The sequence below is a fragment of the Taudactylus pleione genome, unplaced genomic scaffold, assembly GCF_031769625.1.
Source record: "Taudactylus pleione unplaced genomic scaffold, aTauple2 ptg000238l, whole genome shotgun sequence".
NCBI lineage: Eukaryota > Metazoa > Chordata > Amphibia > Anura > Myobatrachidae > Taudactylus > Taudactylus pleione.
This window is the reverse complement of record NW_028284640.1, coordinates 6,213,933-6,237,853: the sequence shown is the minus strand read 5'-3', so window position 1 is coordinate 6,237,853 and position 23,921 is coordinate 6,213,933. Positions and strand designations below refer to the sequence as shown.

Sequence of the window (23,921 nt, the reverse complement as noted above, 5' to 3'; positions counted from 1 at the left end):
GTGATGCATTGTGCGGGAGCGTGGGTGACGTCATGACATCACCCGCGTCTCCCGCAATGTGAAGAGCCCGCGCGCCTGCTGGATCGATCCAGCCAGCAGCAGGCAGCGGATGACTACATGGGAGCGCTGGCCAGGTAAGTAATGCACAGGGGAGGGGGCACCAGTACTGGGGGAACAGCATTATGGGCTTTACAGGGGGCACTGCATAAAGGGCTCAATGGGGGGCACTGCATTAAGGGTATTGCATAAAGTGCACAACAGGGAGCACTGCATAAAGGTCTCAACGGGGGCACTGCATAAAGGGCATTACTAAGAGCACTGCATTAAGGGCACTAATGGGGGCACTGTATAAGGGCCACAACTGAGGGCACTGCATACAGGGCTCAATGGGGGCACTGTATAAAGGACACTACTAAGGGCACTGCATAAAGGGCACTAAATGGGGCACTGTATAAGGGGCACAACTGGGGAAACTGCATAACGGGCACTGCATAAAGGGCACTAATGGGGGCACTGTATAAGGGGCACTAATGAGGGCACTGCATAAAGGGCACAACTGGGGGCACTGCATAAAGGGCACTACTGAGGGTACTGCATAAAGGCCACTACTGGGGGCACTGTATAAGGGGCACTACTTGGGCATTGCATAATGTTCACAACTACAGGGGCATTGCACAAGTGGCACAACTATAGGGGAACTGCATAATGGGCACAACTACTATGGGCATTGCATAAAGGGCACTACTACTGGGGCATTGCATAAGGGGCACTACTACAGTGTGCATTGCATATGGGGCACTACTACAGTGGTCATTGTATAAGGGGCACTACTGTGGGCATTGTGTATAAGGGGCACTACTGTGTGTCGTAACGTGAATAAGGGGGATGCAATCGGGAAACCGGCTGTCTTAATCTATATATCTATATATATTTCCCGACGCCGGGAGACAGGCCCGCGGGGGGGAGGGTTAGGTTTAGGGCACCCAGGGGGGACTGAGGGTTAGTCACCCCCCCGGGAGGGTTAGGCTAGGGGGAGGGAGGGTTAGGCACCCCCGGGGGGAGGTTAGGGTTAGGCACCCCCCCGGGAGGTTAGGGTTAGGCTAGGGGGGGAGGGTTAGGGTTAGGCACCCCCGGGGGGAGGTGGGGGTTAGGCACCCCCCCGGAGGACTTACGTTTAGGCAGCGGGGAAGGGGGGGGTTAGTGTTAAGCACTTACAAGAGGGATTAGGTTTAGGCACTTGGGGGCGAGGTTAGGGTTAGGCACCCCTAAGGAGGGTTAGGGGGTTTGGTTAGGTTAGTTTTTACTTACCTATGGACGATCTGGATTTCCTGCGCTGTCGGGCTTCTGCTGCCGGGATCTCTGCTTCTGTTGGCCTGCCGCGGACGGGATTCGAACTACCGGCCAGAGGGACGGCGGTATTTCATACCGATTCCAAAGGGACACTACTATGTGGTGTAATGTGAATAAGATTGTGCTGTTGTGTGGAGTCATTTAAATTGGGGTTACTATGTGTGATTTTGCCAGGACGGACCCCCACGTCCCTTGCTGTGAGGTCATGCCCCCTTTTTTTGCATATCACGCCCCCGTTTTTGTCTCGGTAGATCACAAAAGGTTTTAAGTTGAAAAGTAGATCACCGAGTCCAAAAGTCTGGCCACCCCTGTTCTAGACAATGCTTGGGGTATATATGTCATAGAGACTGATTCAGGGCTGTGCGCTAATGCCACCGCAGCTGTAAATTTGTATGCAGCTACTGCGCGATAATAATGCAAATGTCGCAAACGCCAGGATACGTAGCAGATACAAGCGGCTGCATACACTGACGCAGCATTCGGTCGCAGATCCTTTGGTAATCAGCCTCCTGGGAAACACTATGGTCGCGCAGAATGGCCACGTGTACTGAGACGCCGGAGCCATGTTTACTGCATAAGGGATCACAGACAGCCTGTTACGTGCCCTCGAAATGGTTGTTACGCGCCTGCGTTTTTGCCCACACTCCCGTCTCATCCCTCCACCTCATCACTTTGAGAATAGGGGGTATATTTACAAAAGTTTGATTTTGCATTTAGTTTTATGTTCGCTATAACTCACCTGAAGTCTAATTAAATCGAGATAAGTTTTCACTGTCAAAATCCCAAATTTACAAATATTCGATGTTGGTCGATTTTGACTAGTGGTTTCTTGTTCGGTTTTAATTAAATGTCCATTTTCAAAATCAAACATAAAATCACCTATAAAATCGGATATAAAATTGAATGCAAAATCACCACAAATGAAAAATCGGACAAAATCAAACTTGTAAATATACCCCTGAATCCTTACTGCGAGCGATATCCGTAATGTATCTCAACGCATGCGCAGTTTCGCTCAAGTCTGTAAATATCGGCATTGCGTGCATGTCTGATACAGGCCCATAGCTCTCTACTGATAAATCTATTTCAGCAGTGAAAAGATTCAGGGACACAGCTGATTATTGGATCAGCTGTCTCCGCGCCGGAGCAATAATGAATTGTTCTGGCGCGCGCTACGAGTTGAAATGTTAATTATGGGGCTCCGTTCGGACTCCGATAATTAACATAATGAATAGAGCCCAAAAGAAGGTTTGTGTCAGTTGGAACACCAATAACAAGCTACATTCTATTGATTGCTTATCCTGCACAACCCCTCCCTTGTTTGTGACAGGCTGTGGTTTATGGAGCAGCAGGATCCAGTTAGTAGTGTAGAGTCTTGTATTGTCCCCTTTTGCTAGGTGTAAGGGCATCTAAATACACTTTACATAAAGATAGAGCTAAGCTTTGAAGGGGCATAATTATTAAAGTAGTTTTCCGGATATCCGCAATTATTAAACACCCCCAGGATTTAACATGGAGGGACCACAGCATTTCAGATCCATCCATTTCCGACCGAAAAGCTGCTTCCATGGGTTTCTATGGTGGCTGCTATGCAGTTGAATGCTTGGCCCCAGCAGCTAATGCCAGCTGAAGATGGCATTAGCCTATAGTAGCCTATGGGTTTTTAATTTCAGAGATGGTTCTCCTGGAAGCCTGTCTCCCTGCAAAAGCACAAAGTTAAATTTGCCTGAAAATATACAGTTTCACATTGCGGATTTAGGCAAAAATTATTTATCACATCCACTTTAAAAATGCAGATTGTGACTTCATACTAGGGGGGTGCACCGGCCACTTTTCGTGTTTTGTGTTTTGGTTTTGGATCTGGATCTTTCTTCGTGTTTTGGATCTGGATTGGTTTTGCCAAAACCACCCTTCCGTGTTTTGGGTTCTGGGTTTTGTGTTTTGGATCTGTATTTTTTTGAAAAAAAGCATAAAAAAGGCTAAAATCACAGAATTTGTAGGTTTTTCTGCTCCTATGCTATTATTAACCTCAATAACCTTAATTTCCACTCATTTCCAGTCTATTCTGAACACCTCACACCTCACAATAGTGTTTTTATGTCCAAAAGGTTGCACCGAGGTAGCTGGATGACTATGCTAAGCGACACGAGTGGGCGGCACAAACACGTGACCCATCTAGGCGTGCTACTGCAGTGGCAGACAGGATGGCAGTTTGAAAAACTAGGCCCCAAACTGTACATAATGCAAAGAAAAAAAAGAGGTGCAAGATGGAATTGTCCTTGGGCCCTCCCACCCACCCTTATGTTGTATAAACAGGACATGCACACTTTAACAAACCAATCATTTCAGCGCCAGGGTCTGCCACACAACTGTGGCTGAAATGATTGGTTCGTTTGGGCCCCCACAAAACAAGCTGGCAATTAATCTGTCCCTGCACAAACTGGCTCTACGGAGGCAAGATGTCATCCTCATCCTCCTCATCCACCGATTCCTCACCCTCTTCAGTGTTGTGTACATCCTCATCCTCACAGAGTATTAACTCGTCCCCACTGGAATCCACCACCACAGGTCCCTCTGTACGTTCTGGAGGCTGGTCTCCCTGGAAGAGCTGATAATTCATTTTGATGAACATCATCTTCTCCACATTCTGTGGAAGCAACCTCCTACGCCTTTCGCTGACAAGGTTCCCGGCTGCACTAAACACTCTTTCGGAGTACACACTGGAGGGGGGGCAACTCAGGTAAAATAGAGCCAGTTTGTAGAGGGGCCTCCAAATTGCCTCTTTTTCCTGCCAGTACAGGTATGGACTGTCTGACATGCCTACTTGGATGCTGTCACCGATGTAATCCTCCACCATTCTGTCAATGGTGACAGTATCATATGCAGTGACAGTAGACATGTCAGAAATTGTTGCCAGGTCCTTCAGTCCGGACCAGATGTCCAAACTTGGTCCTGCCTGCCCTGCATCACCGTCAGCGGGTTGCTTAGGATAGCTAAGTTTTTTCCTGGCAGCCCCAGTTGCGGGAGAAAATGAAGAAGGAACTGTTGACGTGTCACGTTCCGCTTCAGCTGACAGTGTGTTCACCAGCAGGTCTTTGCAGCTCTGCAGGCTTGTGTCGGCCGGAAAGAGAGACACCACATAGGCTTTAAACCTAGGATCGAGCACGGTGGCCAAAATGTAGTGGTCTGATTTCAACAGATTGACCACCCTAGAATCCTGGTAAAGCGAATGAAGGGCTTCATCCACAAGTCCCACATGCCGAGCGGAATCGCTCCGTCTTAGCTCCTCCTTCACTTTCTCCAGCTGCTTCTGCAAAAGCCTGATGAGGGGAATGACCTGACTCAAGCTGGCAGTGTCTGAATGGCAGTGTCTGACGTTTCTGTACAGTCTCGGTATCGCCTGCCTAGTGAAGTGGAATCTAGACGGGATTTGGAACCGGGGACACACTACCTCCATCAATTGTCTAAATCCCACTGCACTAATGGCGGATACCGGACGCACGTCTAACACCAACCTAGCAGTCAAGGCCTCAGTTATACGTTTTGCTTCAGGATGACTGCTGTCGTACTTCATCCTCCTCGCTAAGGACTGTTGGAGGGTCAATTGTTTAGTAAAAGTAGTGGTGTTCCTACTTCCTCTCTGGGATGATGAACGACTCCCAGCAGCAGCAACAGCAGCAGCGGCAGCAGGAGGCGTAGCAATGCAGGATCCTCCGGAGGAATCCCGGATAGGAGAGTCAGTCATGCCAGTGACATGGCCTGCAGGACTACTTACGATCCTGACTAAGGAGGAAATTGACGAGGAGGGAGTTGACGGTGTGGTTTGCAGGCCCCTGGATACAACAGGACAACGGGATTTATGTGTCCCTGGACTGCTTACGGTCTTAGCCAAAGTTTCTGAACTTGACAGTAACTTATTATGAACATGCTGCAGGTGCCGTATAAGGGAGGATGTTCCTAGGTGGTTAACGTCCCTACCCCTACTTATTCCACCTTTACATATGGTACATATGGCAAGACAGTTGTTGTCCGGATTTGGATAGAAATATTGCCAGACCAAAGAGGTGGAATGTTTGGTCTTCTGCCCAGGCATGACCGTGATGGGCTTTTTCATCCCATGGACAACAACTATCTCCCCCGGAGCCTGATTTAAACAAACCACATCACCATCAGAATCCTCCTCGCCAACTTCCTCCTCAGCGCCAGCTACACCAGTATCCTCATCCTGTTGTACTTCAACAGTGACATCTTCAATTTGCATATCAGCAAGTGGACTATGGGTGCTCCTTTCAGCACTTGCAGGGGGCGTGCAAATGGTGGAAAGAGCCACCTCTTCCCATCCAGTGCTGGGAAGGTCAGGCATCGCAACCACCACCACACTTGGACTCTCCTTGGGGATTTGTGATATCTTCTTAGAAAGCACAGTTCTTCGCTGTGCTTTTGCCAGCTTAACTCTTTTGATTTTTTTAGTGGGAGGAGGGCTTCCATCGTCATGTGAAGCTGAACCACTAGTCATGAACATAGGGATCGACCTTAGCCGTTCCTTGCCACTCCGTATCGTAAATGGCATATTGGCAAGTTTACGTTTCTCTTCAGATGATTTAAATGTTTTTTTCAAGGTCATTTTCCTGAACTTTGTCATTTGGGATTGTATGTGCCCTCTACTATGACATTGGGCATCGGCCTTGGCAGACGACGTTGATGGCATGTTATCGTCTATGTCATGACTAGTGGCAGCAGCTTCAGCACTAGGAGGAAGTGGTTCTTGATCTTTCTCTATTTTATTTTTATCGGAGAAAGTTTGGTCCTCCATTTATGTTATATCGATTTGATATATACGTGCGGCTAAACACAGAAAATATTTTTTTATTTTTGCTGGAGAGTAGTGCACTTTGTGGGTTACACCACCCTTTAAGAAATGAGCCAGCCGGCTCTTTACTTATGGGACACAGGCGCACGCTTGGCGCTGCTCCTTTGTTGATGCACGTGCGGCTACTGCGCACACAATTCACAAACACAGAAAAAATATTTTGTTATTTGGTTTCGAGTGTACTTTGGGGGTTACAGCACCCTTTAACGGTCAAGCCAGCCGGCCCTTTACTTATGACACAGGCGCACGCTTGGCACTACTTTGTTGATGCACGTGCGGCTACTGCGCACACAATTCACAAACACAGAAAATATTTTTTATTTGGTTTGGACTGGAGTGTACTTTTGGGGTTACAGCACCCTTTAACGGTCAAGCCAGCCGGCCCTTTACTTATGACACAGGCACACGCTTGGCACTACTTTGTTGATGCACGTGCGGCTACTGCGCACACAATTCACAAACACAGAAAAAATATTATTTTTTTAGCACTTGGGGGGAGCACCCCTGATGGACAAAGCACCCCCTGGACAACACTACAGCACCCCTTTAGGACTGGGACACTGCACAGGACTTTGGAGTGGACACAGCCCCTATGGAGAACTGATTGCACAACACAGTCCAGCCAGCCCCTATGGACTTTGAAGTAGTGGACACAGCCCCTATTAACAACAGCAGCACAGCACAACACAGCCAGCCCCTATGGACTTTGAAGTAGTGGACACAGCCCCTATGGACAACAGCAGCACAGCACAGCACAACACTACTCTGCACTACACTACACTACACAGCCCAGCCAGCCCTAACTCCCACCCTCCCTCTTCACTGTCCACAGCCGAGTGAGAAAATGGTGCCGACGCGGGTACCTTATATAGGATCCAAAACCCGCGAGACCCGGAAGGCGGGATGATGACGTTTTGCCTCGATTTCAGATCAGAGTCAGGCGGGAAAAGTCGAGCCTGACTCGGATCTGACTCGGATCGGGAGGGCTCGGGGGGGTTCGGATTTCAGAAATCCGAACCCCATACTATTTTAAATATGTGGTTGATCTATCAGGGCTCTACTTGGCTAAATTACTGATAGAGGGCCTGATTCAGCAAGGAACGCAGTTGCTTATACGCAGGTAATCCGCCGATTGTTGCGTTCTGCGCATGTGTATAGATCGCAGTGCGCGTGCGTGAACCATTCATTGCGATCGCAGTGACTACGCAAACCCATCGCAGAGTGATTGACAGGAAGTGCAGTTTATGGGTGGTGACGAGGGGGTGGTCGGGTAAACACAGGCGTGCCAGTGCGTTGGGACGGCGTTGCAGGGGCGTGCATAAATTAGTCACTGCAACGCCATACATAGCCTGAGGCGCTGGAGTAAGCAATTCCTGAGTAAGGTCTGACCTGCCTTAACTATGCGTATGGGTCCGATGTTACTCAATGTTACCGATTATTTCACTATGTTGCTAAGGTATATGGATGTGAGTAAGGGGTGTCCTTATGTTAGGCTGCGATCGCAATGCGCATGCAATTATTTACATATCACCGCTGATATTTGCAACTGCGGTGCGTGCGTATTAGCAAAATAGTGATCCATAGTGAATAAGGCCCAGAATTTAGAACTGGAAAAAACAGTCAACAATAGGAACTATTTATTGGCAGATCCTATGATAGTAGTAGGTGCAGCGGAATGTGATGGAGACCAGATAAACTTAACCAAGGAATGATTTATTAACTGGGAAAAAAAGGGCGCAGGATAACACAGGGAAAAAAGTATGCAGCTAGGATATCCAGGTGCAGCCAGTAGTGTATAAGGGTTGATGCTGGTGCTTGTAGTGCACCTCTATGTGAACACCCTGTAAGAATGTATATACTGGTGGCAGCGGGATATATATATATAGTAAAGCGGCGGTGACACAGTGGTATATAGGGGTCTATGTAGGGCCTCCGTTAGTTGTAGTCACTCAGGGGCACAACCTATACTCAGAAGGACACTGAGAAAGATGCGCCGGTAACCGCACATGAGCAGTAGCGAATTTGGCAGGTTGGAAGTCCCCCCTCTGGCTGCTCCGGGTTCTAGTGCTCGCTAAGCTCGGAGGCTGAGAGAGAGGAGACACAGAGCGCAGAGCAGAACACTTTTTTGCAGACATTATTTTGCAAAGTTAGATTATGACTGAACAACATTTTAAATATATTTATTTGAAAACAAAGAATGTGGAGTACTGAGGAGTAGTGGTGGTGCCTGTGGATGACATGACTGTGGGTATAGGACAAGTCCACTGACCGTGACTGAAGGGAAGAAAAAGCTCTGCATGGCAGAATGGAGCCAGTAAGGAGATGCAGAGCTGCAGGATGGATAGAGGTGAGGTGCAGATGCTCCAGTCACACTGGGGGGCCTATTCATCAACACTAAAATAAAGTTTTTAAGGACATTTTCCTTAAATAACGTTATTTTGGTATTCATGAACAGACTTAGCACAGGAGATATCACAGATATCTCCTTGCTAAGTTCCCCTGCGTTAATTTCCACACTCCCCATACATTAGCATGGGGATGTGGAAATTGTGGTATTCATCAAATTCCGAAAATTATGAATTTTCGGAATTTGATGCAGTTACTATTCGCCACTGTGAGGTGGCGAATAGCAGAATTGACTTACCTGTATCCACGTGTGCAGGTCCCCCGACGAGTCCCTCCGGCGCTCTGCTCCGTCCTCAGGCTCCGGAGGCTGGTCGGACATGTGTGCTCCCCAGCAGAGCACAAGAAAGTTTTGAAAAAACAAAAAAAGTTTTTTTTTAAATTTCTAATCTGTCATGTGGTCTGCTGGGAAACCACATGACAGACCAGCAGGACGTAGCCGGAGGCTGCTGCGCGGACAGGTAAGTCGGGGGAGGGGGAGGTGAGCGGAGGGGGGAGGGTGGTCGGGGGGGTACACAAACTTAACGCATCTGTAGGCAGTGCTGCGCATGCGCTGGTTTTACAGATGTAACAGCGCATGCGCAGCACTGTTTCCAGATGCGATAAGGTAGAGCAGGCAGGGAAAAGTATCTATTTCCCGAAAAGCTGTCATCGCAAAAATGACAGCTTTTCAGAATAGATACTTATGGAGAGGTGGAATGATGAATTCCACCTATAATTAGGTAGAACTCCATGCGAGTTCTAAACCTAATTATCTCTAGAGAATTTTTAGGTTTAATGAATAGGCCCCTGGAAGAGATAAAGTGCTGATCACAACTTCCAGGGGCCCATTTATTAATTATCAGGTTTTCGGCCCAATAATTATAATTACTTGTTGCCGCTATTCGGAGGTAATACACATCCAGGGACAGGAGCCCCTCCCTGCGACTTTTAAAAGTAAAGTGATCGCATTAACGAAGACCGACAGCGGCATCCCGATCTCCAAAATCCCAACAGGGGCTGGTAAGTATACTTACCCTCCCTATGTCCCCCCTAACCCTCACCCAGTGGTGCCTAACCCTAATCTTCCCCTGGGGGTGCCTAACCCTGACATCCCCTTCCCCCACCCTAAACCTAAGCCTCCCAGGGTGGTGTCTAACCCTAACCCCCCTTCCCATAGCCTAACCCTAACCTCCCCCCAGGGGTGCCTACCAATAACCCCCCCCATCCCCGCTAAGCTGCATACTTACCTTCGGGGTGCAAGTGGTTGGGATGCTGACATCGGCATCTTCATCCTGTTCAGGATGCATCTTCATCCTCTTCGGGATTCTGGCGTCGGTATATCGATATCCGGAACCCGTCCGCCGGCATCGTGACTACATCCCCTTTTGAGAAGTGTAGCCTATAGATCACGAATGGCTAACACCATCTTAGGATGGCATTAGCTAGCGGGGTCAAGTTCCAGATTGCTTTGCACTCCAGAGCTTGGTAAATTTGGCAAGAAAGCAGCCCCCACAGGTTTCTATGGGGGCAGCTTTTGCAGTCGAAAACGGGGGATCTCTCCGATATCTGCTGCGGTCCCTTGTAGATAAATTAAGGATACTTACTATTTGCCCCAGGTTAGTAAGGCTGCTGTAACTTGTACATATGTATAAAGAAAATGCAGAAGGAAATCATTACTATATGTAAAATGCCTACAAAGTTGTAGGAAATATCTAATGACAGCTATAAATATATGTGTAAACAGTTGAGGAACTTGGCATAGCTTAAAATATTAGAGACAACCTGTGATGTTCTGTCTGGGAAGCAGTTTTGTTTGTACATACAGTATAGCAGATTTCTTGTGTTACATAACATGCAGTCTTGTTTCACGGCTAAATAAGGACAAAACACATTAATTTATTACAAGATGATATTTTTGTAGGCTGCTTATTACTGCGCATGCGTATGCATCGCAGTGCGCGTGCGTGAACCAGTCCATGTGATCGCGAAGCGCTCGCTGCGCATAGACACCTCGCCAGAATGAGTGACAGGAGAAGCCGTTTGTGGGTGGTGACAGGGTTGGTTGAAGGAAACGAAGGAATGATGGTGCGAACGCAGGCGTACCTGAGCGTCCTAACGCCATTTCAGAGGCATGCATAATTAAGACGCAGCGTCATAGTACACGTCACATGGTTGTTTTACACACTGAAGTGCTCGCAGTGCTTGCGATAGGGTATGGTCAACCACAAGTGCTGTGTTAGTTTCCGATGGTATTCGATGTTACCGATGGTTGCATACACATCCTGGAGATGACGTGCATAAGTGGACATCTTAAGACAGGCTCGTGGGCGTCTGCATACACAACGCGATCAAAGACATAGTGGGCGTGCTAATGCCTTGCCATGTTATCGCGGATTTGCATACTTTCGCTGCGTGCAAACGCATCTAGCGAGCGGGTCTGAATCGCGCCCACGGTTCCAAGCCGGGTCAGACCCGGGATTTACCCCATTTCCACTGTGGCGCCGACCTGGGGAATGTCCCGGGTTGTCGCTGTCCACACTGCAAATGGGTGTAGTGCCGACGCTTGGAGATGATGTCATCACCAAGCGCCGGAAACTCCAGATCTCCCCTGAACTCCAGACCGGAGCGGACTGGCGACCAGGAGAGGGGGTAATTTCCTGGGGGGGTGTCATTCGGAAGGCTGTCTGTGACAGTTGTCACCAGTGAGGGAGAGATTACAGCCGGAATGGTCAGGACCATACGGGTAGGCTGTGATCTCTCCCTAAACAGGGGAATACTGCAAGGGCACTTATACCATCATAAAAAACACCAAATTAGTGCAAAATGTATAAAATTTTATGCATAATACATAATTATAAACAAAAACAAAACTAGTTGCTCCCGAGAGTAAATAAATAATAACACATAACAATCAATAATAAAAGCAGTTGTATGAGAGCTTGATAAATGGTAATAGCTAATAGCAAAAAAATTAGTATTGAAACCTCAGTAATGCTGATGGCAAAACTAGATGGTAAATGATAGTCTCAAATAGAAACAAAGGGTCTCATTCAGACCCGTTCACAAGCGCTGAGCACTCGCAAGCGTGTCGATGTTGTCAGCGGCCAGACTGCGCGTGCACAAGCCGCGGAGCGAGAGAAATATTCTCTCACTCTGGAGCTCACTACGAAAGGGGCAGCTGTCGATGGTGATCGGCAGCTCGCCCCGTTTTGTAGGCGGGGTGACATCACTCGTCAGTGGTGAGCTTCCGGCTCTATTAGAGCCGAAAGCTCACTGGGGCTTGCGGCAGACGAGACCCTACCACAAGGATCTCGTCGCAAGCCCCGATGGTCAAGACCATCACGACCATCAACCTGGCCGCTCGCTAAAGCTGTGGGTGGTCACCCACAGCTTAGCGAGCGTCCAGGAGGCCGGCTCTTTACAGAGAAGCGTCCGCCCTCATTCAGAGCGAGCGCTCACATTTTGCGAGCGGCTCTGAATGAGGTCCAAAGTCTCCAGTGTTAATGGTAACAGAAGAGATATACTATGAGTTCCACAGCTGTTTAAATAGAGTGCAAATGCACTGAGATGGGAATACTTTTTGAGAGTAAAATTGATGTAATGATGTATTGGAGAAATACTCACTCCAGTATAGTCCTCTTTAACAGACTCCAGTGTTTACATGTGGTGGTTCCAACGGCTAAAAGATGCGATGTAACTGCCAAGCCGTAAGTGGAGGGTCCTGGAAGTCAGCTCCAGACGGTCATGGTCAGCTGACCGCCGGTCTCCCGAGTGAGTCCTGGGCCACGCTGGGCCTCTATAAGCAGGGTCTCTGTTCGGCTGCATCTGCTTGCTCCGGCAAGCCAGTGAAACAAAGCGCTATGGTGTGGAACAAGTGGCAGATGAGTGCTCCAAATGAAATGGCACCTGTGACTTCACCGCACATTTCCCCGTGGTACACGGCTTTTCAAGAAGCAGGTCTCTCAGACATCCTCTCCTCTCACTCTGTCAAACTGCTGCAGCATAATGAACGAAAAGAGTGGTCCCTGCTTTAATAAAGTATAAACACTCCGTCTTTTTCATACATTTTATTCAGCTAAAAAATGCACGTTTTGCTACATATGAATGCCAAATAGTGATGGTACACGCTCTGCAAAATAAAAACATTGCTCATAACCCCAAGTTCCATAAACATATAATGGGGACTGTGTTAGCCTAAGATAAACTTATGATGTACTTAGACGCATCTACTCAACAATAAGAGTTTTTAATGCAAATGCAAGTAAACATAGACATGTTAACTTGAAATCTTCCTATTTGGCTTTTTAACATAGCGGGGGGTATATTGTGCAGCCCTGGATCAAGCATCTGAAGTAATCCCGCTGTAGCCAGATAGCATGTATATGTCTTGTGTGGCATGTGTAACATGGCTGACCTGGCAACCCTAGATAAAAGATTGAATGAACACTACACAGGCAGTATGATTCAGATGACTTTTCCACTAAAGAGTATGGAAACATTGAGTGTATGGCAGGACTAATTCACTGAGTGTTTATGAATTCTTTTGCTCAGGAGTCAATGACCTACAAGGACTCGCAATGAAGAGACTTCTGGTTTCCGTGGCAACTCTAATTAACCTGCTGCTCCTGATATTGCTGGGATCTGGGTATTGTCAGAACATTGCTGATGAGTCTTGTTCTGTTCAGATACTTGTGCCAGGTCTAAAAGGTACATCTTCCCTTATATTGCTATAACTTATCCCTTTACAGGGATACTATGTTTGTGTATAGTGAGCTCAGTCATACTGAGTGCTGCATCATTTAGCAGCATTTCTCTCTATTCAATCAGGTTTTGGACAGGTAGATGTCTGCAATTTGATGCACAGAAACTGGCATAAAACAAGTTTGAGAGAGCCTCCTTAAAGGCGAACTGTTGTGCAGATCTGAAAAATTGAACATTAATAGCTCAAAGTCTAATGACCATGTACAGTTATTGTCAGACAACATTTTTGATAAATTTCAGAACTAAAGACCTGATTCAGGTTGGAACGCAAGGCTGCGTTCGCGCAGCTAGACGATGTTTGCATTCTGCGCATGCGTATAATATGCAATGTGCGTACGTGAACCGGCCACAGCGATCCGGGTAGCGGACGCAGTGAGCACGCAGTGCCTTCACAGAGTGATTGACATGAAGAGACCGTTTGAGGGTGGTGACGGGGGGGTGGTCAGAGAAACGCAGGCATGTCTGGGCATTTAAACGCCGTTACAGGAACGTGCATATTTAAGCCCCTGCGATAGCTTACACTGGCAGAGGTCTAGATGGCGACAGGAAGTTTAGCAGTTTCTGCGGTAGGGTCAGGTCAACCACAACTGTGCGGATGGTTCCGATGTTACTCGATGTTTTCGCTGACTTGCGGATGCATGTCATGGGAAGCGGGTGGCTTTATACAGTGGTGGGCGTCTTGGTATAGAGCTGCAGTTAGCGTGCGATTGCATTAATTAGCATATTTTTGCAGCGAGTGGGGTGTGTGAGAACGCAGCCTTGCGAACCAACCTGAATCAGGCCCTGTGTTCCCTCTCCCCTGCCCTTTACATCCTGCTATTTCTCCATAGCGTGATGGGTATGAGATGCCGGCGGCTGAATAGCATAACTAGAAAATCACAATAAGCCCTGCCCCCCTGATCTGCTAAACATACCCACTGTCATCCAACCAACTCCGTTTTCCAGTAAAGTCACATCTAATGCCCTGTGTCTGCCCCACCCCTGCGGCACTGCCTGGAGCAACCTGCCGTTCCAAGCACCCTACTAGCCAGATGCATTGGTCCTGGGGTAGCGACGGTGCCGCCTACAGGACCCTGCTCCTTGTGTGTGATGTCACCACTCGCACACCGATAGTTATGGCCCTGCTTACACCCATTACCCCATAATCTCCACCCTCTACAATGTACGCAAATCCGAACAGTTGGGTGGTATGTAATTATTTAAATTATCTGGTATTATTGCTGTGTTTTTAAGGTTCTGTGACATTAATCTCATGTGACCATTCAGAGCCAAACAACATGCTTATTATTGTATATGAGAGCTGGAATACTACCTACGGTTTCCTGATGTCACATAGTGCTAGGAGCATGTACTTACATTTCAATGGCATCTTTCTTGCTCTTGTCTCTGGGGCGGAGGGATCTGAAAGGGAAGGAGCGGGTATCGGAAGAAAACGCAGAAGGCCGCGGGTCGCGATGAGAGGGAGCCGATCAGATCCCTCCCAAGGAAGAGCGTCCTGATAAGAAGCCCTTAAGCTTCTATTGGGTGGCGTTACCCACCGTGACGAAGCACCGAAATGCATCGCATTTTGGTGCTTAGTACATATGGGGAATGTGGTAAAACCCCTGAAAACAGCATTTTTGCAGATTTTACCGCATTTTCACTGTTAATACATCCCGCCCATTCATTATTAAGTTATACTAATTTTATGAATTAAATATTTTGATATCTTCTAGACGTAAAGCATGTCCACTCTGTTTTATATAACTGAACTCTACTTTTATAGGCGACATTGGAGAAAAAGGAGAGAAAGGTGCACCAGGGAGACCAGGGAGAGTCGGTCCATCAGGAGAAAAAGGTAAAATATCTATGTAGCCTTCCAAATATAAAAGAAGCTACATAATATATGTACTCCTGCTAAGGAGGGGCAGGTTCCACTCAGCAGCTATGGACACAGGGCATGATTAAGTAAGGATCGCTATTGTCATCGCGTAATGCCATACACGGCCTAACATAAGGACGCCCACTTTACCATACACACATACGTAATACTTAGCAAGACTGAGAAACCATCAGTTACACTGAGTACAATCGCAGCCTCACGCACACTTGCACAAGCTCTGACCTTACTCAGGAATTGCTAAGCTTGTCGCACGCAGTGAAAGCCCAAGCTGAGTATTGCATCGCAATGGCTAATTTATGCACGCCCCTGCAACTGAGTTCAAACGCACTGGCACCCCCCCCATCACCACCCCCAAACGGTACTTCCTGGCAATCACTCTGCGATGGGTCTGCGTAGTCACAGCGATCACAATCCCGATTGCAGTGGATTGTTCGCGCACGTGCACTGAGATGCATACGCATACCCTGAACGCAAGAATTGTGCGTGCGTAATCGCAATAGCGATCCTCGCTAAAACAGGCCCACAATGTACAGGAGCCACAAAGGAATACTCATTGATCAATCAGGGAGGGGTTGAAACCAGTGATGTTAATATTTCCTCCTAATGTATGTAAATGTACGGTATGCTGGGCCTCATATGTCTATTTTGCTTCAGTTATATTTAAAAGGCTTATGTGCCTCTTGAATGTCTGAGGTAACCCTGCTGGTGCACATATCATACGTTATGTAATGCTAATGTATTAGACGTGTGTTGTGAAGGGTGCTAACGTGCAATGTGGGTTTATAAATGACGGCATATCATACCCAACCCATGTCAGGAAGTTATTCGATTCCCACTACGGCCCTAACTGTGTGAAGTTTGTATGTTCTCCAAGTGCTTGTGTGGGTTTTCTCCTGGTGCTCCGTTTTCCTCACACAATCCAAAAATATACTGGTAGGTTAATTTGCTTCTTACAAAAAATTAACACTAGTACTGTGGGCTCTATTTATTAACATTATTTTTACTAAAATAAAGTGAAAAAGGGTGTTTTCACACCCTTTTCACATTATTTTAGTTTCACCTGTAGTTATTACAGGGCAATTGGAGTAGAATTACTAAAATTCTACTCCAACCCCCAGTATCACTTATTTTTAGTAAAGCAGATCGCATTTCCCATAATTGTAATGGGAAATGTGATCTGTGTGCAAGTTACTAAAAATAAATTGTAAAAAAATACCGGGGGAAGCCCTGTGATAATAACGCCACCTGGAGGTGGCGTTATCCAGGGTCTCCCCCGGTTACCGGGCTCCCAATCTGCTCTAACGGTGAGAGCAGAGGCGGGAGCCGGTACCAGTAATCAGCTGTGTGGTCTAAGTAGACCGCAAGCTGATTACTGTAAAAAAAAGAAAAAAAAATTAAACTTTTTTTTTTTTTCCTTACCTGAATCCAGGGACCGGTGATCGGGCCTCCGGTGATGGATCCTCTCCGGTCAGCTGGTCTCCCACAGTGCACTGGGGCCCGGTCATCAGGTGATCGGGTCCCAGTGCAGTATGGGAGATCACCTGATCGGGAAGCCCGGAGAAGATCACCGGAGGCCAGGAGGATGCAGGTAAGTGTAATGAAGGGAGGGGGGTCGCGGGGAGGGAGGGTCGCGGGGGTCCGCGATCGCGGGGGGTGGGGCTTAGCACCGGGGGCGGGGCTTAGCGTCGGTGGGGGGGTAGTAGCGGTGGTCGGTCGGCGCATGCGCGGGCTCTTAGTCGCGGTATTTTTTCCGAAAATACCGCGACTAGAGTGCGGATGGGATCCGCAGGGACAGAGCTTTATCGCAAGCTCTGTCCCTGCAAGGGATTTATAGTAAATCCCTGTGATATTGCCTGAATTCGCAATGCGAATTCACTCGGTAATATCACACTACAATCCGCATTCAATATGCGGATTGTACTAAATAGAGCCTTATGTGTGTATGTACATGTGATAGGAAAATTAGATTGTAAGCTCCACTGGGGCAGTGAAAGATGTGAATGGCCAAATATTTTCTGTAAAGAGCTGCGGAATATGTGTGTGCTATATAAATGACATTATAATAATAATAATAATAATAATAATAATAAAAGAGTAGCAGACAGCTATTTCCTCTGGCTATGGCTCTTACCTCTTCTGAAGTCTTGTGTGAATGCTGATATATGGATCAGAAAGGTGCAGTAAGCAGCAGCACAGAAATAAAGGTGCTATATACAATGATGGTCTGCTGATGAGTGTACATATATTTCACAAAACATGGTCCTCATGCTGATCTTGTTTTGTAAAGTTCATGACTGTGCAGCTGTCCATCTAATCCATACAGCTCCAAACTGCACTTGGTATTAATGTTAATATTGGGTGCATGCTCTGCAGAATGCCATGGCAATCTGGGGATGCAAAATCATCAGAGAACATCAGAGACTACTACATCACTGTCAGGGAGTCAGACAGTAGGAGGAAATTAGTTTGGCACTTGTGCAGAACATATTTCCTATTTAGTGTGGGATGCATAATACATCGCACTCGCAATGCATTCCCCTGGTCATCACATGCATGCCGATCCCCGCAAAGGACCGCTCTGTTGGTAAGAGCGGCCCTTTGTGGTGGAGGGACTTCCGGGTCTATGACCCAGAAGTCCCTCCGGCGTCCTTCTGTACATGCGCAGAAGGACGCACATGCCGCGGGGGGTGCTGGGGATCCCTCTATCAGCACTCAGCAGAGAGAAGCCCATAGGCTTCTATGGGTAATGCCATCAGGAAGATGGCGTTACCCAGGGGTGTATCTAGGGGTCCGAGCGCCCCTGGCAATGTAAGGGACTGGCGCCCCCCATTATTATGCCCTGCCCGAGGGTGCCACTGCCTGCTGAGATGAGCTGTGCCCGCAAGCCACCCCATAGTCGTCACAAACAGAACACTTAGCTACCCTGTCTCTGTCTCGCTGTCAGGGTGTGTCACTCAAAAGTTGTGATCCTGGTAGGCAGTGTCAGAGACCGTAACAGCTTCTGCCAGGATCACTGCGGTTTGAGTTGCGCAACTTTTCAGTAATACACACTTAGGGTTCCACACCCCACACTGTGCTCCCCTTCTCCCCTCCACATCCCACACAGTGCTACACTGCCCCCCTCCACATCCCACACAGTGCTACCCTTCCCCCCTCCACATCCCACACAGTGCTACCCTTCCGTCCTTCACATCCCACACCCTGCTCCCCTTCCCCCATCTCACTGTGTGCTCCCTTGTTTCCCTTCCACAATCCACAATATATTCTGTGCTCCCTCCCCCCTCCACATCGATGCCACATTTTGTGCTCCCCAGGACCATTTAAGTAACTTACTAACAATTCTTGATAGGTGCTCCAGGGCTGACTTCTGTCGTATTCTGTGAGTAGTGCTCACTGGCTCCTCTGTCAGTGACAGTCTACTGCCAGCGGTCATTATGAAGATGAGGCAGTGCAGGGAGCTGTGGGCCTGATTCGGACCTGCTCGTGAGCGAAGGACGCTCGGAAGCGGGTCGATGGTGCCCGAATGCGCATGCGCACTACGGAGGGAGCTCCGTCGTGCGCATGCGCGAGACCCGGCGAGCGACGAGGAATTCGTCACTCGGGGTCTCGCACCAAAGGGGGCATGCTGTCGATGGTGAGTGACAGCACGCCCCCTTTGGTGGGCGTGCCGGGGGTGTGGCTGCCAGACGGAGGCATTCCCATGGGAACGCCTACCGTCTGAGTCCGGCCCCACTGACATCACGAGTGATGTCAGTGGGAGTGATTTTGGCTCTGATAGAGCCAAAATCACTCCAGGGCTTGCGGTCACCGAGACCCTACCGTAGGGTTTCGTCGCAAGCCCGATGGTCGCGATGGTCTTGACCATCGCGACCATTATCATGGATGCTCGCATAGCTGTGGGTGGTAACCCACAGCTATGCGAGCGTCCAAGAGGCCGCTCCATTTTTAGGGAGGTGGGCCCTGATTCAGAGCGAGCGCTCTGGTCAGAGCGTTCGGCTCTGAATCAGGCCCTGAGAACCCAGAAAGCACAGCACTCCACAGCATAGGCTGGCTGCCTGTGCTGTTGATGCTGCTGTGGCTAGGGGGCGGGCCTGAATAGGTGGGACGGGGCTGCCTGATGACGTCTTGGATCTTTCAGCCAATGATCCAAGGAGTCAGGTGACCTGTCACACACAATGTGTTTGTGTGGTCCAGGGCTGCCCGGACAGTGCCCTGCGCTACTACCCGTGTTTACACCCTCACTACGCCGCTGGCCGCCAGCAGCTGCCCGGTCCAAGACCACACACCAGTGACCAGAGTAATAATCATGGGCCCTGATTTCTATCCCCTGGCTGCGGGTGGCACCGCCGGGTGGCGCCACACCTCGGCCGGTGCCCCTGGCGAGTGCCATCCTGGCCAAGGGGTAGATACGCCCCTGGCGTTACCCACTGCAGCCTGGTGCATATAAAAAATGCAATCTAACCCGCATTTTCAGGGTTTGACCGCATTTTTACCCTTGATGCATCTTGCCCTTAGAATGCTGGACATGCAGCAGGAGGGAATGCCCTCGGTTATCAATAGCAGATTACCTCAAACAGGGCTGGCTCCAGGGGTCTGAGCACACTGTGCCGACCCGGACCGCTGCGCCCTGCTATCGTGCGCAGCTTCGCCGCACGTGACCAAAATTGGGGGCGTGGCTTCATTACCATAGGCCATGCCCCTACACGACGTTATTTGGAGGCGTGCCCGCATGGCACGCCTCCAAATAACGTCAGGCTGGGGGTAAAGACCAGCCCTCCGTCACTGGCTGGGCTTCCCCCACCAGCCCTTTCCTGTCTGTGAATGGATGCCGCGCGCATGCGTGCTGCATCCATTCACACCCCAGGGGTCCAGCACCACTGCATAGCTGCGGGAGTGGGGGTCCCCAACCTCCCGATTTGACCACCCGCGGGCCACTTCGGCCCATGGGTGGAACAGCGGGACAATACTGTCCCACTGAAATCGGGATGTTGGGGAGGGGTGCGCCCTCTATGGGTGGCGCCCCTGTTCGACCGCACTGGTCGAACACAGCTAGAGCCGGCCCTGACCTCAAATTAGATAATGTATGGAACCGCTGAAATGATTAGCTAACTGAGCAGAATCCATTTCAGTTAAACCGGTGAGGAGCAACACATGGGCTCTACTGCCAGTGACCAACCTGTTTTCTGCTCTGCCAGCTAATGCTTTTAATGGTTTCATTATTATCTATATTGAGGTAATCTGCTACTGATATAGGCCCTCATTCAGAGCCGTACGCTCTGAGCAGAGCGCACGCTCTGAATGAGGGCCGGGCTCCATTTTCATGGAGCGTCCTCCTGGACGCTCGTATAGCTGTGGGTCACCACCCACAGGCTATACGAGCGTGCATTTTGATGGCCGCGATGGTCGTGACCATCGCGACCATCGAAATTGCGAGCCGGAGCCTGCGGTTGAGGTTTTCAACCGCAAGCTCCAGAGTTATTTTGGCTCTATCAGAGCCAAAATCACTCCCACTGACATCACTAGTGATGTCAGTGGGCCGGCTTCTGACGGGAGGCGTTCCCGTGGGAACGCCCCCGTCAGGGAGGCACGCCCCCGGCACGCCCACCAAAGGGGGCGTGCTGTCAATCAACATTGACAGCACGCCCCCTTTGATCGGACACAACGAGCGAAGGAAAGTCCTTCGCTCGTCGTGTCTGGCGCATGCGCACGACGGAGCTCCCTCCGTCGTGCGCATGCTCAGTGCAGACCATCGACCCACTTGCGAGCGGACAGCCGCTCGCGAGTGGGTCTGAATCAGGCCCATAGTGGGTGTTCACTTTGGAGAAGATCAAATAATCTCGAATAATCTCGAAATAAATCGAAATAATCTCCACTATACGTCACCTGATCCCGATCAGGGGATTTACATAATTCAGTGTTCCCTCTACACTCATTTATCTTGTTTAACTATATCTAACATGCAGTACAAAGGGTCTGATTCAGAGATGGTCGCTAATGCTGCCGCTGCATCTGTGTATGCAGTGAATGTGTGAAAATATGCAAATGTCACAGACACCTATATGTGTATTGAGACACCCACTGGCGGCATCACAAATCCATGTGTCTGTGTACAAAGAGGCAGCATCCGTCGCAGATCCTTCCGTAATCGGTCTTTTGAGTGCCGTATGGTCGTGCAGAATTGCCCGCGGGAACTTTGGAGACACTGAGACTCCCCGAAAACAGTAGCAACACGCCTGCATTTTTTACCGACACTCCCACGTGATCTCCACCGGACTGGGAACTAAAAGTGGCCCTGGAAAAATTTCTGGAAGTGACCTCATGTGGGCGGCACCAAATGAACTGTAGGCGGAACCAACACCAAAGTAAGCGGGATTAGTACATCACTATACCTGGAGACATTGGTGATAGGCAAGGCTAAAGCAACAAATAATTCTACAACCATTAACACATGTAAAAATTTCACAACGTTCCACAAAATGTTCCTAATGTGTGAAGCAACTATGCATGCCCAACAAGCAAACAGGAAAGCATATATATATATATATATATATATATATATATTAGGGATGAGCGGGTTCGGTTCCCTGAGAACCGAACCCACCCGAACTTCGGGGATCCGGGGCGATCCGAGCCCAAGCTCGGATCTCCCTGTCTGCCCCGGATCCCTCTCCCGAGGCAAAACCTCGAGATCTGCTGTCGGATCTCGAGGTTTTGCCTCGAGCGGCCATTTAAAAAAAAATGCCTTTGCCTTTAATGGGCAAAGTGCTGATTGGCTGACAGAGCCGTCTGTCACGGCTCTCAGCCAATCAGCATTATGGTGCTCATTTGCATGTAGCACGGACTCGTGAGATCCGTGCTACATGCATCTGTGTGATTGACAGTGACACAGAGCACAGATGGGTCAGTGAGACCCGTCTGTGCTGCTGTGTATTTCAATGACACAGATGCACGCACGGACCAGGAGATCCGTGCTACTTGCATCTGTGTCATTGACACAGAGCACTAACGGGTCCGTGAGACCCGTCTGTGCTGCTGTGGTAAATAAAAAAAAAAAAACCTGTGTAAAAAGAGAAAAAAATGGCGTGCCCCCCCCCCAAAAAAAGAGCAACCAGCCCCGGGCATTAGTGACCCAGTGCTGGGTGTGCTTAAATACAGGGGACAAACGACATAGGGGTCCCCTGTACTTAAACACAACCAGCACCGGGCTAGTCAGAACCAGAGCTGGTTGCCAAAATACGGGGGACAAACGACGTAGGGGTCCCCCGTATTCTGCGCAACCAGCTCTGGGCTCTGATCCGGTCCTGGTTCTGGAAATACAGGGGAAAAAAATGAGTAGGGTTCCCCTGTATGTTCCAGAACCAGCACTGGACTTTTTCTAGCGGGGGGCTGATGCCACAGCCAGGGGAGCCCTTTCACCGGGCCCCCCAGCCGCAGCATCAGCCCTGACCGCTAGTCAGCCCAGGCCGGGGATCCCTGGAGAGCTGGGGACCCCCCCAATAAAGGGGTCACCCTCTCCAGGGCACCCCAGGCCCAGGCTGATAGCCCGGGGCTATCCCCGCCACCCCTGGTGGCGGTGGGTGGCGGGTTGATTGTGTGGTGTGGTGTAAATAAAGAATATCAAACATTGTCTTTACAAGTAGAACTGCAAGTCCCAGCAAGCCTGCCCCGCATGCTGGTACTTGGAGAACCACAAGTACCAGCATGCAGGGCATTAAGGGCCCACTAGTACCTGTAGTTCACCTGTAAAAAAATGTTTAAAAAAAACACAGGACACACACACCGTGACAGTATAAGTTTATTAAACATACATACACACACACACACACACACACACACATGTACACATACTCACCTATGTAACCCTGTAGCATCGGTCCACTTGTCCGGTAAAGTATCCATAGGGGACCTGTGAAAAAAAACATACTCACCATCTCCTATGCGAGGTTCTGTCCTCTTCGTTCCAAAGTAGGCATCCCCGGACTTGGCAAAAAAAAAAAACGAAAACGCGATCCACGAACTTAGTACCGTTCTATAGAACGGTACTTCCCGAATGAGAGCTTAGCGGCGGGGTATCACCATGGAAACCCCGCTGCTAAGCGTTCATTGGCTGAGAGAGGCCATCTCCCGTCTCTCAGCCAATGAACGGCTCCCTCCATTGTAGTCAATGCTGGGAGCCGCAAGGTTATTAAAGTTTACCCTGCGGTTCCCACCATTGACTACAATGGAGGGAGCCGTTCATTGGCTGAGAGACGGGAGATGACCTCTCTCAGCCAATGAACGCTTAGCAGCGGGGTTTCCATGGTGATACCCCGCCGCTAAGCTCTCATTCGGGAAGTACCGTTCTATAGAACGGTACTAAGTTCGTGGATCGCGTTTTCGTTTTTTTTTTTTGCCAAGTCCGGGGATGCCTACTTTGGAACGAAGAGGACAGAACCTCGCATAGGAGATGGTGAGTATGTTTTTTTTCACAGGTCCCCTAGGGATACTTTACCGGACAAGTGGACCGATGCTACAGGTTACATAGGTGAGTATGTGTACATGTGTGTGTGTGTATGTATGTTTAATAAACTTATACTGTCACGGTGTGTGTGTCCTGTGTTTTTTTAAACATTTTTTTTACAGGTGAACTACAGGTACTAGTGGGCCCTTAATGCCCTGCATGCTGGTACTTGT

The 23,921-nt window shown here is 49.1% G+C and overlaps 1 protein-coding gene across 2 annotated transcripts in view; it reads left to right on the top strand.

Annotated features, from left to right (window-relative positions):
* Positions 1–23,921, top strand: part of COLEC11 (collectin subfamily member 11) — a 62,835-nt gene that overhangs the window by 13,089 nt on the left and 25,825 nt on the right. For both annotated transcript variants that reach the window (XM_088479524.1, XM_088479523.1), the window contains exons 2-3: positions 13,157–13,312; positions 15,132–15,203. In XM_088479524.1, the coding sequence (XP_088335650.1) occupies positions 13,183–13,312; positions 15,132–15,203 (202 nt within the window). In that variant the 5' untranslated portion in view covers positions 13,157–13,182. The remainder of the gene's footprint in view (positions 1–13,156; positions 13,313–15,131; positions 15,204–23,921) is intronic.